The 18,866-nt window shown below is 36.0% G+C and overlaps 1 protein-coding gene across 1 annotated transcript in view; it reads left to right on the top strand.

Moving 5' to 3' along the window:
* Positions 1-18,866, top strand: part of DCC (DCC netrin 1 receptor) — a 1,052,419-nt gene that overhangs the window by 615,941 nt on the left and 417,612 nt on the right. The window contains exon 10 of the mRNA XM_069102085.1: positions 6,749-6,903. Within this exon, the coding sequence (XP_068958186.1) occupies positions 6,749-6,903 (155 nt within the window). The remainder of the gene's footprint in view (positions 1-6,748; positions 6,904-18,866) is intronic.

The raw sequence follows: 18,866 nt of genomic DNA, 5'->3' as shown, positions 1-18,866 counted from the left end.
ACAGCTAGTAAGTATCTGAGGTCAAATCTGAATTGCCTGACTCCAGATCCAGTGTGCCATCCACTGTACAACCTAGCTGCTCTATGACACAAACTATTCTTTCCTGGAAACTGTCAAGACATACCCGCAAGTAAATAGAAACCAAAATTCTGAGGAATAAATTCTATTGGAGAGAGAGAGACAGAGACAGAGAGAGAGAGAGAGACAGAGACAGAGACAGAGAGACAGAAACAGAGAGACAGAGATAGAAAGAGAAAGAGAGAGACAGACAGAGACAGAGATACAGAGAGAGAGAGACAGAGAGAGAGGGAGGGAGGGAGGAAGGGAGAGAAGGATGGAGAGAGAGAGAGACAGAGAGATGAAGAGAGGGAAAGAGAGAGAAGGGGTATCTTGGGTAGGAAATATGTTCATTTCTTTATATTTTGCCATCAATGAGGTTATAGTGGAATCTCTACACATAGGTGAGGTATTCTGGGCATCTCTCCTCACTGAATTCAATCCATACCATCAAACAAGAGTCAGGGAAAAATGGAGTGAAAGATTGAGTTTTGCAGGAGAAGGTATCTACTGCTCCAGGTCATTAATCTGAGCTCTTAGGAACTGAAGGCTAATTATGTCTTCAGAATCATAGAAGACAGCATAAGGAAGAGTCAGAGATCTCCAGTTCCTTCTGTTTTCCCAGGAAAAGGTGAGCACACAATGACAAGTAGAACACTGCAAACACAGTAATTGGACAAAAATGATGGAATCCATTGTGACTTTCTTGGGAACAGAGTATGCTATATGCTGGGCTGCACAGCAGTGTGCTCAATAAAGAGTGAAAGTACAAGGGGGAGAGAGAAAGTAAATCCTTAATTATCAACTGTTTAAATAGGAAAATTATGGAGCAGAGCATAACTACAGCTAAGACCAGGGAAAGCTAGAATACAGGATCAGTACTCTGCTGTGGAAAACACTGCTTATCTTATTTGTGGGATGATTTTTTTTAACTATAAGGTGAACAAAAAATGCTTCAGGAGTATTCCTCAGAGCTGAGCTAAAAAGGACAATTTAAGAGGCTCAGAGACCTTCTTCCCACAATGCATAGGGATATGTCACCATGGACAGTTGGCTACTCCTCCATTGGAACCTGAGAAAAAGTCCAAAAATAATAAATTGCAAACACCAAGCTAGAGAAAAATGGAGACATCAGATTTTATGGAGGAACTGTTGAACTGGAAGAAGGGGCTCTCCCTCCCCTTCTTTAAAAGTGGTACTATTTTTCTTATCAGAACCTATTCAGCAGCTCTGTGGATTGAGGATCTTTTTGTTTAACTGATCTCAACAAAGTTAATCTGATAGGAAATACCAATAAAAAGCTTCTGACAAAGCCATAACTCACTGAAAATTATTTTAGTGAGGCTTTTCTCTATGGTGCTGGTTTGTGGGTTTTCCTTCCTCTATGCCACTGTTCTGCAATTTTGGGCGGCAGTTCTAGCCTTTGTGACATATGCATCAATTCCCCAAATGCTCCACAGTGGTATTACCTTGGTATAAACTGCATATTGCTAGAATGTAATGGAATCAGAGTTTCAAAAAGAAGGGACTTTATACATCTTCAAGTCCAGTTCCATCATTTTATAGATGAGTAAACTGAACTCTAAGAAAATTAAGTGTCTTGCCAAAGGTCACGCAGATAAATAAGTAGCAATACCAGCATTAGAACCCAGTACCTCTAATTCCAAATTTGGCAGTGTTCCTATTGCACTGAATTTCTGTTAAACTAGAGAGAAAGGTAAGGCTAGAGAAGTACATCAGGCAGGGAAAGTGACTATTTTGATATTGTGGCACTGTGACACACTAGGAATGCTTCTACAAAACTGTGTAAAGAGAATTTTCATAAATCAGACCCTTATTCTAAATCACTAGAATGGTATTTAAAAGCAAGTGAGGGGCTAATGCTCTTGGAATGCAGGTTGTTTTTAAGAAGCAGCTTATCAACATGCAAAATCCACTGGATTTTGAGTTAGAGGCTTCCTTACTTTCTATGACATTGGACATGTCAAGAAAATCTCTGTTTCCATTTCTCTGTCTCTTACACGAGAAGGTTTAATTAGGTAATTCCCAAGTTCAAACAATAAGCATAATAAATATTCATTCAGAATCTTCCTATCGTGTGTAATGCAATGCCAAGGAAAGGCAACTTCCCAAGGTTCAGAATACCAGCATAGGGGCTCTCCATTTTATTCAGTGACAAACCAAGAACAGAGAAGATCAAAACATGACATCATTCCAAATACAGCATTTACTAAGTGTGATTAAATAATCTCCAAGGACTACCCCACCCCAGGACCTTATATTCATTCAATCAATTACAAAGTCCCTGGTCTAAATACTACTCCACCCCTAGGCTGTACCTTCATTTAGTCCATCACAAAGCCCCTCTCCTCAAATGGAGATTAGTTTCCAATCATAAGTAAAGTATACTCATTTGTTCAATCACTGAGCACAAAAAGGTCAAAAGTTCCCCACCCTTGGATCACAATTGAATCTACCCCCAGAGTTACAACAAGCTTAAGCACAGAATTTAATACCCAAATGGAGGTCTTTTCTTCCATCTTGACACTAGGCAAGTTCTCAGCAATCTTTGTTCCTGGGGAGACAAAGCTTAGCAAGGCCACAAGATACATTGCCAGTGTCTTCATTAATTCATCCTCTGTCTGCAGAACAGTTCTAGGACCCCTGAAAACATTAGCAAAACCCTCTCCCAGGATTTCTGTAAACATACAACAAGAAAATCCTTCTTCAGGGCTTCAGAACCAAAAGCAAAGTTCCAAGAATTCTCCAACAACAGCACTGTCCTTCACCAGTGGACAGTATTCACTCTCTGTCTGCAGGACAGTCTCAGGAGCTCTTAACTAACAGCCAGGTTCCAGAACTTCTTCAACAACAGGACTGTCCTTCACCAGTGGACAAATCTGGCAAAACAACATCAAAACAGACAAAGTACCAGCATAAAAGCCATGTCTCCTCAGTCCTTGGCAGCTCCAGGGGCAGGTCTCAAAAGTCCAGGACAATTCAAAGTGGCCCCCAGCAATCCTCTCAGTCTCTCTCTGCCTCCAAAAGCGCTGCTTCCAAAAAGTTCTTCTGCCTCTCTCTTGTGTCTCTCCAAATCTACATCACCAGCTCCTCTCAGTTCAGGACTCTCTTTTCATGTCAACAAGTCCATCCCACAGGTGGGATTAACAAGCTCTGGATTTTAACACAATCAAACCAAAAACCAAGCCAGTACAGGGGGATCTTTAAATGCCATTACTATCACATCATATGCTGGATAATTGTCTTCAGATAATTTTAAAAAGTAAGACAAGACAGTCGCTACCCTCAAGGAACCTACACAGGGAAGACGTTACTTGATTTCTGATAATGCAATAAAATATATTTTAAAAAATAAATATTCAATGATTTCCGAAGAGCACTGGCCACTGAGGTAATCAGGAAAGGCCTCTTGAAAGGGATGACAATTGATCCGAGTCTTGAAAGAAGATGTGTTCCAAGAGGTAGAGATGATACGGGAAAGCATTTCAGGAATGGAGGAGGGCCCATACAAAGAAGTGGAGTCAGATAATGGAATATCATGTATTGAGAAGAGGAAGTAACCCAGTTTGACTAGAATATAAAAAGTATGCTAAGTGGTGCAGTGGGTAGAGTTCTGTACTTGGAGTCAGGAAGACTCATCTTCCTAAATTCAAATACGGCCTTAGATACTTACTAGCTGTGTGATCCTGGACAAGTCACTTAACCCTGTTTACTTCGGTTTCCTTTTTCGTACAATGGACTAGAGAAGGAAAGGGTAAACCACTTCAGTATCTTTGCTGAGAAAACCTCCAATGGGGTAACAGAGTCAGACACAACTGAAGTGACTCAACCACAACAACAAAATAGAATGCATGAGTGTGACTGATGTGTAATTAACATGGAGAGGTAGTCCAGATTGTGAAGGACTTTAAATGCCAAGCACCATATTTAATCCTTATCACACTGTGTGTGTTGGGGGGGCAGGCAGGTATTGGTTGACAAGGTTGGAGGAGAGGTCAGTGAAGGTTCTTCACCAGGGAGTGAAATGGTCAAACTTTCAGTTCTAAATACTATGAACAGATTTGTATTAGAGCATCATCACTGGGAATATATCAGGTAAACTAATTTTCCCAGGTTTGTGTTTGAAAAATATACATGCTGGTTATACAATACTTCCAGGAGAAACTGTTCTACCATATAATTTATCCCTTTGTTATATTCTTCTTCTCTCCTATGACATTTTTTCTGGTGTTTTCTTATGGATACCTGATATAATTAACTCTTCTTTATGGAGTCTGAACACTTAAATGTTTAGTGAATCTCAAGCATTGGCTACTTCCAAAAGTAACTCATGATTGTCAGTGAGCCTATGGAAAAATTTCTAGGTAGAGAAAGTTTGTCCTTAGCACCTTCTTATAGCTCTCTTTTTTCAATACCCTTCTTTCCTCTCTCCTTTTCCCACCACCTAGATCCTGAGTCCCTCATTCCGTCTTGTTGTTGACCAATGTCCCAACCCACCTTTAAAATTCTATTAAGATTTTCCCTCTTCCAAAGTAACCTACGCTCCAAAATTGACCCCCTCTCATCAAAACTCCCATTTCTACAAGGTGACAAAGGAAAATAACATAAAAGTCTGATTAAAATATTTAACACTAAGATATCAAAGAACAGAAACAATATCCTAAAATTTACTTTAGAGTGCCCACCATCAAGTAAAGAAGATCTAGGTTCAAATCTGTCCTCTGATACAGGATGTCTGTTTGACTCAGAGAAAGTCACTTAGCTTCTCAACCTCCCAGGCAACTCTCAAAGACTCTAAGTTGAAGAAAAGAGGCTGATTTGCATTGGTAGAGGGAGTTCCTCCCTGAGAACTCCCTAGAGCAATGACATTATGAAGGATGAAGGAGAAAGCAAGGCCTCAGAAAAGTACTACTGTTATGGGACCCTGGAGGTGGTGTTTGGAGACTAGGCCAGAAGCAAGGTTATTTTTGTGATTCAAACTAGAAGAACCTCCAGCTATGGAGCCAATAGTCTCAGAATCACTTAGCAAACTTTCTAAAGAGTAAGCATGCAGTGGTCTCCAGATTTGGGCACCCTTAAATGAGGCTCTTGTTGCCATTCTAATTATGGCTCTGGAGCTTAATAACCCAAAATACTCTAAATAATAGAATGCATTAGGGAAACATTTTCAAGGTATTTATGGGGGTGGGAGGAGGCTTCTTCTCTTCCATACTCCCCTAGATACCTCTCAACCCTAAGGTTAATCCTAAACCCAGCACTTACTAGATGTGTGACCTTGAATGAGCCACTTAAAGAACTTGACCCTTGCTTTTATCCTCTGTAAAATGGGAATAATATTGGAACACCTCAGCCTCAGCGTTTGATGAATATATTATAACAAAATACATTAACATAATACACTTAATATGTTATAAATATACTATTATATAATTCACTATATTATATGCTATAATTATTCTTAGAGACAAATGGGATCTGAGAGTAGAAGGGTTAAATGTCATTATTTTCCCTTATATAAAAGGATGTTCATGCCCTCAATGGCTGAATTTAAAGACTGAATGTAGTGCAAATCAATGGTGCTAGTGTACATTTTACCTCTTCACCAAAGAAAAGGACAGATGCTGGAATAAAAGGAAATGTGATTGTTAGCAATGCTGACAAGGCTTGATTTGTGGAATAATTAGAACTTTTGTTTGTCTCTTTAGGTAGGTGTTTAACAAATCCACATCCCTGTTTATATTCTGGATGTTCCTTTTTCTTTGAATAGCTCTTTGTTTCTTGTAAGTTTTTCACTGGACATTTTTAGAAATCCAGGGAAGAATCTCTAGAATAAAGGTTAATGGAGAAACGTCCCTAGCCAACCATTTTCCTGAAGCCCCCATCATGTTTATCTCTAGGCTCTTCCAATTGATGAGAGATGGAATCCCAATAGGTTCATCAGGAATTCTGATCTAATCTAAGACCAGTAAACCTTCAATAGAGTCTGGAAAGAATTCAAGGTCTCAGGCTTAATTGGAGTGAGAGTTGTAGAAGTTTATTGTTAGGCTTCCATGAGAAGTGGGCAAGAGTCCTTTAGGGGATCTTTGAGTGAGAGGGGTACAGGCTTTTACTTTTAAAGGGTAGGGCTGCCATTGTCAGGGCTGACCAGATGGAGGGAAGCGACCTCAGTGCATAGATAAAGGTTAGAGCTGACAGAGAGGAACTTGTGACTTTAGTGCATAGGTAGTTTAGATGAGATTTGGGCCAGACCAGAGGAGACCTGAGGCAAGGACAAAGGAGTATTTGGGCCAGACCTGAGGAGACAAGAAGAGATTAAGGAAGAACAAAGGAGTCACAAGGTATTGCCTAGGTGGAGTGCAGATAGGGGGAAGGGGCAGAGTTTGAGGCTGGGAAAGGGATTTTACAGATTAGAATTTTACAATACAAATTGCAGTTACAATTGTACAAACTGGTTTTACAAGTTGGTTTAGACCCCAGGTAAGCCATCACAAAGAGTCAATTTTCCATAGTAAACCTTTGAAGTCCTAGAATTATATCCAAAGTCAGAATTAAGAGAGTGGGCATTTATTTTTTGCCTAGCTTGTCCACATTTTTACCCTATCTCCCACATTAAAAAAAATCAAGTTAAATAGATTAAGTGTAATGTTTCTGTGGAATTATTATTTCTCAGGGAGCGAGCATTGAATACATCCCAGCCTGGGTCCCTTCAACTTACAGTTGGAAACCTGAAGCCAGAAGCAACTTACACGTTCCGAGTTGTGGCCTATAATGAACGGGGACCAGGGGAGAGTTCTCAGCCTATTAAAGTGGCCACCCAGCCTGAATGTAAGTATGACAAGGGACTAGCAATGCAGAGCTGTTTTTCAAAAGCAATTTCTTTTTGCAGGATAAAGTGACACATTTCAATGCTTATGCTCTGATCTTAAGATTATACCCATTTAAATGAAGGTTCTATCAACACCATTAACAAAATTTTCTCCTTTGCTCAGATCATGGTTTCATGATCGCATACCCCTGCAGAAGAACCTGTTCCCAGCATATTCTCCTAAGATCTGCTTCTTTACAAGTCAGCTTTTTTTTGCTTTCTAAAGTGTTTCCTCTACATGCTTATTTTAAGCACTTATCTTTTTCTGTCATTAAAAAGGTAGGTTTCTGCATAAAATACTTTGAAATAGCACTTTTTGTCTGCTTATTTTTGTCTTCGTATCCGCAGGACCTAGCATAGTACCTGGTTCCTAGCTGATGCATAGCAAATGTTTATTGAATAAATAGATGAATGAATGAATGGAATTGTTTATCAACAGGATTTATAATTAATAAGATCATACAACAAACACTTGTTAGAAATTTCAGTCATTAGGCACACAGTTTTTCTCCCACCAAATGCTCACTTGAAAAAACAAAAACAAAAAAACTACTGTTTGAGGGAGCTAGGCTTTATTAAACCACCCATTCATCTAGAGTCTCTGGTCCCATCCCTGTATTTAATTTAGATTAGCACACAATAATTCTCCACAGATGTCTTCACTGAGTTATAATTTAATGCTGTGCCCTCTTCTTTTGCAGAGTCAATATCTGAAATGCCCATTTGAATCAACATTTCAGTTGTTCTTTTCTTTCCTCCCTCCACACCCGGCTTTCAGTCATTTCAGTTATTTTGTACAAATACAGTTGAAAATATTATCCATTGTGTCATCCAATATCCTTTATATGAGAAACCATGAGGAAAATTTATTGAATTTAATCCTAGATAAATCGTATGCATCTTTCTTCAGAAAAATTAAATTTATAGGAAGTTGTTTATTTCCTTTTTCACCTTGACCTGTAAATTTTAGAGCCTTATTCACTGGAAGCTGTATTATTCATCTGACTTTATCACCTGACCCTGTTTTATTTTAATGATCTCTACACTGTTACTATTCCCAGTTGTAATATTTTGTTTTAAACTTGGTATATAATCCACCTCAAATCAGTTTGGAATATGATAAGTTAAAAATAATTAAAAATAAATTAATAAGCAATTGAAAATGACACTTGAAGATAAAGTTATTAGACAAAGTGACTACTTGATACTCCTTCCAAAAAGTTAAGATAGAAATTCAGGATCACTTAGGTTAATGGTAAGATGTGGTGAGAATCGTGATAGCTGACCCTAATGACTTAGCAGGGGCTCCAGTCCACTTTATATTTAATGCAAACTCTAAATCCAATAAAATCAAACACATGGTATACAGAGGGAAAGAAATAAAGCTTTGTTTGAGAAAATAACACAGTATTGTTGGAAACCACTAAATTATGGAGGCATGGTCACAGGGCAGTATCTTCATAAGCAAAATAAAAATTTGTGGAGTTGTAGCAATTCATGGGAAAATCTGGGTTCCAAACTCTCTTTATCATTTTTCCCATGAATTAAAACATGTGTATAGTTCATCTAAACATTTAATTCTGTTTGTATAGACATAACCTTATTCTTATTGTGACTCTATTTAGGGTAGGCATATGTATAATTGATGAATGCTTATCCAGCTTAGCAGAATATCTGGAATTATTTTCCAAATACAAGAGTTTGATAAAAATCAATCTGAGTGAAAATATATGGTTTCTTTTCCTTCATGTTCCTTGTGTTGCCTTGAGGGAATTCAGCGATGCTCTAGAAGGATGGGAAGGAAAATTCTACAAAGAGATGGTTTTGTTCCATTTGTCAAATTTTAAAACACAAATCTCTAACAGTATGTTCAGTTTCAAAGTCACAATCCCTGAGGATGACATGAGTTCTATACTTAGCAAAGCACATTTGTTGCCCTGATATTTTTCTAACTTTCCCCAGGGCTGGCTGTTGGTGGCTGTAGAAAATTGCATCTAATTTCCATGTGTTTTTTTTCTATGAAATATAACCAATACAGAAGTTCCATTTTAAGGCTAGCTAACTTCCTTCTCAGTATTGGAGCTCTCACTATTCAAGTAATTCTGCTGATATTTTAAAGAGCTAGATTTAAAGGAAGGTTGTAAACCATTCATTTACCTTGAGTCTAGCACGTTGACTTAGGAAAGAAAACCCCCTACTTCTTATACTATTTTATTTTTCTAAATTTCTAATATGAAATGTTAAGGTGGTATTCTCCATTCTGATAACCAATTACAGTGTATTAGGGCACAAGAATAAGAAATGGGAATTGGGTGAGGAAACTGTTATCTTCTCTGCAACTTATAATTTTTGAGAGTCACCTATATCCCTGAGTGACTTCAGATCTTGAACCCCGTTCTTCCAGGTGTTGAGACTGGCTCTCTATCCATTATTTTATGTTGCCTATGTATTTCATAAGGAAAACATAATTGATTTTTGTTTCACTCTTATTAGTGTGATTTGTAGGATTCAATAGAAGAATAATTAGCCAAATTTACCCATGCACTTGTTAAAATAAGCAAATAGTCTTTTAAACGGTATTCTTCTAAGTCAAATTAGTATTTGCTTGGCCATCTAAACACAATGATAAACAGATTTCTTCAATAACCTAGGGCTAAGTGATTTTTATCAGTGTGGGGGTATTTTCTGCCAACACAGATAGAAACAAACTCCTTTATAAATTAATGATTTGTTTCTTAAGCATTACTTTAGCCAAAAACTTGATTGTTCTGTGGCCATACTGGTCATGGTTTTCTCTGTTAGTTTGTATGATTTTTGTCTTTGAAGGGTGGAAGGTAGGGCAATCGGGATTAAGTAACTTGCCCAAGGTCACACAACTAGTATGTGCTAAGAGTCTGAGGTTGGATTTGAACTCAGGTCTGCCTGACTCCAGGGCCAGTGCTCTATTCACTGCACCACCTAGCTACCACTCATAGATTTCTCTGAACATCGATACACTGGTGCTAAGACAATAAACATACATCCTAGGGCCCATCCTAGAAGCTTGATGGGCCTAGATAGAGTTTATAATTTAGTTGTATATTTCTCAGGAACACACTCTTCTTTAAGCCATGGTAAAGTATTATGCTATTTTAGTTTAGTAATAAATGAGTTACCCAGTATTAGTGTACATTAAGACAGAAACTAGTCAATAGCAGAAATCAATAATGTCGTAATTAAATTCATCAAGTTGTTTTGTAAGACCTTATATGTTTTTAGTACTGTGCTGTATTTTGTGTGGGTAATACAAAAATATATTAAATGATCCTGCCCTTTAAAAACTTTCACATGTCTTTCATGGATAGACATGTGCTTTGATATATGAGACAGACAATATGAGCAAGACAGTAAGCAATAAGATGGAAACAGTATGTTAAAAAAAACAATAATAACAACAAAACTAGTAATAAACCATATGTATTCACTAAGATGACTGTTACCTGTGATGACAAAATAGGAAGTCAATTGGAGAACTTAATGATCATCCTATCAACCTGTCTAAGCAAGTTATCAAATAATTCTGGCCCCTAAAATCTGATTTTGATAATCCATTCAGCAATCATGAAGAATTCATGTCTTTAGACATACCATATGCCAAGCACTGTGAACAGCTTCATCAACATTAAACTTAGTAAGCACCGCTTTATTCAGCCATCATTTTTGGAGAATTGGCTGTATGATACTGTACGATGTTGGTCACATACCTATGTGAACCCAATCATCAGTAGTAATGGAGAATAGCACTAGCAGAGTCCAAGTGAAATTCTGGTTGCTCAAAGCAGTCTTCATTTTGTTGTGCTCTCTTGCATCTGTCTCTGGAATCATAGGACTCAAACTCAAAAAATTCAGTCTCTAATGCTTATCCTCTGTAGGACTTTGGACAATTTACCGAATGTTTAGCCTTAGTTTCCTCTTCTTTAAAATGAATTAATTGAACTGAGGACAATTCAAGTTCTAAATTTATGATTTTATAAGCCCATTGTTGGCTTGCGTCTTTATGTTTCTTCCAGTTCTGAAAATAAAATGTAATTGGTTACATATTAGAGAGAATAAAGTTACTTGAAATAAATTTGATTAAATGATTGTTTTAAACAAGAGAATTGGCCTGGGAACATTATCTACATTTTACCTTTAGTAACAACATGGTTTCATTGATTTCACTCAGCTTAAAATTGCACATAGTGAGCATTATGCCTCCTGGTGATTGAGTTCTCTTTTAACGTGCAATTCACTTAGGTAATTCATTTCTAAAGCATTAAATATCTGTGAGTTATTGTTGATATAATAATAATTATTATTATTGATTCACTTTTGATAAGCTATAATATTTAGGAGACTTTATATATAAACATGTATATACACTATATATTTATGTATTTACGTATAATTTTGTGTGTATATATACACACACATACATATATTGTACACAAAATTTAAAACTCAATTCAATTGGATAAACAATACTATACCTGAAATTCTTTATTACAAGCATTAGAATAAATAAATTAAAGCATTATGCAGAATAATGGCTATGTCCAGGTTATAGCTTGTCTTTGTTAGCACAAAGTGATATTTTAGCAATTTAAAAACATTTTTGTGGTTTAAAATTCTTTCTATATTCTAAGACTGCTCAAACCACATAAACCCCTTGCCAAGGGAAGTCCAACACCCAAAGAATCCTGGCATTCTGTCCTTCTTACAAAGTGGTCTTTTTAGTGAAAACTCAAATGACTTGTTTTATCCTTGGCCAAACTCTAATAATTTAATGGTGAAGAGAAAATATTTCCCCATCATTATTGCTTTCATTGACCAAATGATCTTGTCTTTTGGAATTGGGTCTCTTCTGTGTAGGTATTCAGTGTGTTCTTTTATCACAGGTTTATCAAATGTGTTGTAGTTATTGTATCCTATAATTACACAGCTTTTTGACAAATAGAATTTCAAGATTTCTGTATTATTGCAAAATATCAACAGTATTATGCAATTCCATATTCTTAAGGAATAAAAAATGTGATGGGAAATCTGTCTTAAATGCAAGTCAGTCAGTGACTCTTTCTAAAAGTGCATACAATTTTCAGTAATCAGTTTAAGAGATCAACAGCCCAAGATCCAGCTTATGAAATAATCATCCAGAATAGAAAGGCTGGATTTATATGAAGGTTTTTGTCCCCAGATTAAATCTTCCTTTTTGCTAAACCCTTACCCCTTCTTCTCTGCTTTTACTGTGTATAATTTCGCCACTGTATTATCAGTCAGGATTTAAATCCCTGCCTGCTTAAGACTTGTCTAATCTTTTCATACCACATGTGGAGATTTGGTGAATAATAATAAAAATTTTGGTCCTTTAAGATGCTGTTAGGGCAGTTTAATAGTATAGAATGTTAAAATGGGCCACATACTAGCTTCGAGGCTTGCTTTGCTGTAAGAAGGCTATTTGATGGACCACAACTCAATTATCTTCAACCCCCTTTATAGTTAAAATATGTAAGTAATATTCCTACTCCATTATATTTGTTGCACTAAAGGTATGAAAGCAAGCCTTAAGAATAGTAACTATAGATGGTATTACATGGAAGGATTTCTGGGCTGTTTTTATTGTATTCATATTCAATCCCTTTCAACACTCCAACCTCCTCATTTTCCCCTCCTCCCTCTCGGTTTCCACAATTGCCTATGTTATCTTAATGGAACTTTGATAGTAACATTGTCCTATCAAAGAACTGTGAAACAACCAAATTAATAATTTCAAGATGATTTCAGGAAAGTAACCAGATCTGACAACTCATACCAACACAGAACCTCAATTGGTCCTAACGAATAAGGTAGGACCCCTGCAATTAGTATTGTGTTGTGCTATTATCCTGTAGTTATGTCATAATGTTAAGTGCATTAAAATGCATAGTATCTTTTTATATTTATGTCTCCTCTTCTCAACCAGGCTGTGAGTTGCACACAGAAACGATGTAGTAAAGTATCTGACATATATTCTGTGAGCTCTTATTGATTGATGAATTGTCTGATATATGTGTGTAATAGTATAACAGCATATTGGCTATAATATTAGAATGTTCAGTTCAATAATGAAAGAAGCTAAAACATCCTGAATAATTTGTTATTACATTTCTATACATTTAGATAGTAGATTTGATTAATAGATGTATAGAAAAGTTTTTTTTAAGCAAATAATTCAAAACCCTATGACTCCCATCAAGGCAGTTATATTCTAATGAAAGAGGAAACAAGTAAAAGCAAGAAGAGAAGGATTGTAGGGGTGAGTTTAATGGGGAGATGGCCAGGTGTAATGGCAATGGGAATTTGAAGATCTTCCCTGCTTTGAAAATAAACTCTGTCCCCTAATAAGATGAATGTAGTCACATGAAGCCTGAGGTGATGTAAAGCTCAGGTAACAATAGAGTACTTAGAGCAGTTAACCATATTTATTCTGTCTTTTGCCTTCATCTGGCAGGGCCATTCATGTCACCCAGTAAGGCCTCAAAGCACTTGTTGATTATGCTGGCGAACAAAATATGTACTTAATGAGAAAAAAAGTCTAAAAAACTTTCATATTTTTTTCCTCAAAAATATTAAGCGGGTAAAAACTGGAATAGCAAAGATGGGATATGGAGAATGTCAAATAAAAGTGGTAGGTATGGTGAATTGCAGCATTGTAGACATCCATTTGTTGTGCCGAATCATCTTATTTATTTAATTTAATTGCTAGCATTTATACAGAATGTTAAGCTTTTCCAAAGAACTTTATATTTGTAATATCATGATACTCCCCCATTGAACAAACAGGGGGTACTGAGGGAGCTTGTCCAGAGTAATAAAACTAGTAAATGTCTGAGGCAGACTAAATTCAGGTCTTCCTGATACCAGGCACAGCATTATAGGCACTATAACACATATATGGCATAAAAATCTAGGTCTACCTTTCTCTAATGAAAAATTATGTAATTGAAAGTTTTGTGGCCATGAATTTGTCATGCCATGATTTGTAATGACTGATTTCAACAGGACAAGTGACCTCTTGTGTGACTTCCTTGTTGGAAAAAAAGAGGACTGGATAATAATAGTGTAAAAAAAGTAGATAATAAAAGTGTTAGCTGGGTTTAATGCTTATTGGATTTCCAAATATATTTTTGACAATTATTTTGCAGAAAAATTTTCAAAGGGTTAAACAATAGGGTGATTTTAATAAGATAAAATGTAATATGATAAAAAGTAAAAGGTTGAAAAAATCTAGAACATGTGCAGATGAGGTATGTAGAGATACCAGTATGGCAAATTTTAAACATTGTCACACATAAGTCATTGGAAAGAGCTGGAAAATGTTAGATCATAGATGAAAGACTTAGGGGAGATACATTAAAGAGAGAAGTATCTTTCAACTCCAAGATTCAACTTTATTAATTCTATAAAGAAACTTTGTTACTTTAAAGTTTGTAATTGCCCATAGAGTAAAGAAGACTGATCATAACAAATCAATGTAGTAAAACAAATAGAATACCAAACTGAGAACCCAACTTGCTGATAGCTAACTGTAAGATTTCATTTCTCTAGGCTTCATATGTGAATGAGCATTTTGTATTAATTAATGTCCAAGGTCCCTTCACATTCTAAAATTCTGTGGTCTTATAGAGCAGACATTCTTAACCTAGAAGTCTATGAACTTGTTTTCTTAATATTTTGCTAACAGTATTTCAGTATAATTGGTTTCTTTTGTAATCCATTGTTTTGATAAAAGGTTCATAGGAATCATCAGGTTGCCAAAGGTGTGCATGAAACAAAATAGTTTAAGAATTCCTCTAAGAAGACCAAATGTTTTCAATCACTTCTGATTCTGTAGCAGATAGAAATGGGGGAGGAGAGAAGAAAATAAACTAAATATGTGGCTTAAGAGTAAAGTAGGCAAAATCATTGTGTGGTACATTACATTATGGATGCAGAATCTATCTCATTTGTAGTAAATTTACTCCCATTGCAGCAAGCGTTTTCAAGGAGACAGAAGAGAGAAGAGAGAAGGGAGGTGGGAGGGGGAGAGAGACAGAGGAAAAGAAAGAGGGAGGGAAATATATTAGTTCATTAAGTTGCTTCACATTATACAACAGATTTAAAATAATTGTACCTGTCATATCTAAAATTCATATAGTATTTTAAAGTTTGCAAATCATTTTACATGTTACTTCATTTAACCATGAGAGTAAATTTTTAAAATTATCTTTTTAATGTGTAATCCTATCTCTACCATGTAATTGCAATTGCAGGAAAAATCACCCCTGCCATAAATTTGTATCAACCTTACTAACTCACCGTCTCTCACCTTGAAAACAAGAGTTAAATGTAGTTATATAAACTATCTCACTATCACATGGATTATGCTAAATTGTTGTTCATAATGTATTCCCTCTGTACAAGGTGAAATATTATGCCTCTTTCACAGTTACACAGAGAAGTTATAATAAGAAATATTTCCAATAAAGGCAACCCTGTTACCAAGGTTTAAACAAGGTTCCATTATATTAATTAAATAACCATTAAAGAAACATCAAAAGGTCAAAGTGCCACATTCTGTGAAAACACTTTTCTGTTGTTGATTAATCAGCATGATTTGGGAGAAAAGTGTTAAGTGTAAGATCAAGTCCCATATGGGAAAAAGAAAAATTTTGATTGCAAGGTTTTTATATAGGTATCAGGGATTATATTGTGCCTGGATTAGAAAGAGTTTAAGGCGATGACACCCAATTTCTACTGCAGGACATATTTTGTTACAATCAGTGTGCTAGCATGCACATGTGTATGCATGTGTGTGTTAATAACAAAAATAAAAAACAGTAGCAATCAGAACTTGTAGGCAAAGTAGAACTCTCACTGAAAGTTTAAGCAAATTTTGTTAGCTCTATTTTTTTTCTTATAGGTTCTCTTTAGAATATTCATGCCCATTTAAATTTTAATAATTTCAAAAGTGTGACCATGTGATAGCATTCAGGAAAAGGTGACCTTATGTAGAGGAGGAATAGATAGTGCCTTGTAGAGCAAAGTACTGGGAAACTCCTTGATAACCAAAGTAACAGCTCCTAATGCCTAACATTCCTTTTCCAAAAAATAAATCTTTCATTTCATAATAACAGAGATGGCTTACAATGTTGATTCTCTTTGGGGGGATTTAGACATTGATATAGTAGAATGGCAATGAAAATAGTTTAAATCTTTACAAAGGTTTGTTTTTGCCTCTCATCTATACTCTCATTTAATCCTCAGACAAGTCTAGAAATAAGGACATATAAATAGTATTGTCCCTATTTTACAGAGAAGAAAACTGAGGCAGAGGTGAGAAATTATTTGTGCAATATCAGAGAAGTAACAAGAGATTAAGTCTCATAAACAGTTCTTCCCAGGTTAGGGTTGGTTCCACTACAGTGACTTACAACTAGAAGAATTAAATGACATAGCTTATGGATTCATCCACTGGGCACAAAGTAACTTTGGACAAGTCACATCACTCCCTTGGATCTCAGTTTACTCATCTGAAAATAGGAAGGGAAGTGACCTCTAATATACCATCCACTTCTAAGATTCTGTCATTTCATGAATTAACCTATTCACATGAATGTGTTAATTCCACATATCAGATTCTTTCCTGGGAGCAGTTTTTTTTTTCTTACTCATTCCACCATCCTCCAGTGGGTAATTATGCTTCCTTATTTCTAGACCCCAATGAAATCTGCATGTCTGCCAAATCAGATTAAACCATTCACTGTCAGCCTGTCATTCTAATCTTATACATGCTGAATATTCATTTATTAAAGACATAGTTACCCAAAAGGAATCAAGATTCTCCAACAAATACCCAAGATAGAAGCTTAGGGGCATTATTATCAAGCAGTTGATGTTTGAAGAGGACTTTATAGATTAAATATGATAAAAAGCACCATCGGAAAAATGTTATACTTTATGAAATGGCTATAATGCCCCTTGAGAGTGCCCAGGTTTGTAATCATGGTCCATTTATTATGATAGTCATGACAAACCTTCTGGGTCTCCTAAGAGTCATTCTAACAGTCTAGCATTCATCACTCAGTTAGTCAACATTATTACATCAACCCTGAAGATCTGTCCTTGTATCCTTCCTCTATTTTTCTAAGGTCCTTGGTCCTTAGAAACTTTACGTTTGACTTCCTAGATGGGAAACTCTCTGCTCTCTGGCCCCACAAGTTCTCCCACTGCACTTTTGAGCATCCCTGATTTGCCTAGTTTTTCCTACCTTTTTCCTTTCTGGGGACCTAGGTGATTTTGCTCCTTGTGTCCCTATCTTTTTCCTGAACTTTCTGTGTTCTGTTTAGTCTACTTAATACACGGTTACTTTATTATTGTTTAAATTGATGTTACCTCTAGATGAAGCTTTACTCTCATGCTAACATTATGGCCAGTTGGAGTTATTGTCATCATGCCTGAACCCTGCATTTCAGCTACTCCATCTAAAGCCTCCAAGCATGCTGGCTTCTCTTCCTCCTTCAAAACTGGTGCCACTGTTGGGATTGCATGTTTCTTGTCAGAGGGATGCCTCTAATTTGGGGTTCCTCTGCAAAGCTGAAGTGGTCGACATGTCCAGAACTATGTGAATGAGAAAGTTCAGGCAGTCATATTCATTTCCTCCAGTTCCTTATGATTCATCTCTTAAATACTCTCAGAAAATGAACTCTTATCCAATCATGATTTTATTCTAAAAAAATTTTCATATGTATTTTAATAATGCTGACATGTCTTCACCATTGTTTCAGAAGAAGGCCACCTCCTCACCAAAGACCTTAGTTACCATACTCACGATTTATAATTTAATGCAGTAATGTATATGAGGCTCTTGCCTAAAGGTGACCTCTCTACTCTGATACACGGGATGAATCCTACTTACAGGGGGATGTTTTTGTACAGAAACTAGAAAAACTGTCAATGATCTGAATATTGAAAGAATGACAATAAACTAGGTGAAGCCATGATTAAATTATTACTTTTAGCTTAGTCAGGCAGGAAAACTAAAGTTCATAGATATTGATCTCATTAAGGATCACATTAAATGTTCAAGTTGGGAGAATAAAGTGTTGAATCCAGAGAGCAAGCAAAAGTATTCTATCCAACTCAAAAGACCAGAGAGGCAGACTGGATATTGGAAGAATTAACTAAGCTTGGATTTCGTATTAACTATCGTTTGTTGTTGAGAAAGGGAGTGATAGAACATAATATTTAAGAGAACTTATCCAAGTTGTGGAAAGGCGAACTACAGTGTGGGAGAAATTGAAGGTCAGGAGAAAATTAATTACCCTTACTTTGCAATAAGCAGCCAAGGCGAAGAGAGACCTCTACCTCCCAAGGCCACATGGTAAGGAATGGAAAGGTTGAGATAAGATCTTAATTTGACGTACTTTGCAAACTTGGTCTGACTTCAGTGATAACTTATACCATGCTTACTAAAATGGATTATCACATGTTATTGATTACCATACAAACTTTTATGCTTATATTTTCATGAGACCTATGCTGTAGAGATATGGCTCCTGTATTCAACTATATAATTGTCTCATATAATATGATATTTAATATTAAATATCTAGCTGAGAATTCTAATATTCATTAGTTCATTCGACATATATTTATAAATGATATACAACATGCCTAGAATGTACTTTCCTCTTACCTCTCTGCCTCTTTGACTCAATAGTGTCTTTCAAACAAAACACTTTCTCTTAAGTGAGACTTTCTTACTTCCCTTAGATATTAATGCCTCCCCATGAAAATGTCCAATTCTGTATATATTTTATATAATATATGTTTATACACACAGATAGATAGATAGATAGATAGATAGATAGATAGATAGATAGATAGA

Source organism: Petaurus breviceps, unplaced genomic scaffold (assembly GCF_028583685.1).
Source record: "Petaurus breviceps papuanus isolate PSGF00001 unplaced genomic scaffold, PetGlider_PUasm1.0 128, whole genome shotgun sequence".
Taxonomy (NCBI): domain Eukaryota; kingdom Metazoa; phylum Chordata; class Mammalia; order Diprotodontia; family Petauridae; genus Petaurus; species Petaurus breviceps.
This window is presented reverse-complemented; position numbering and strand designations above follow the sequence as displayed.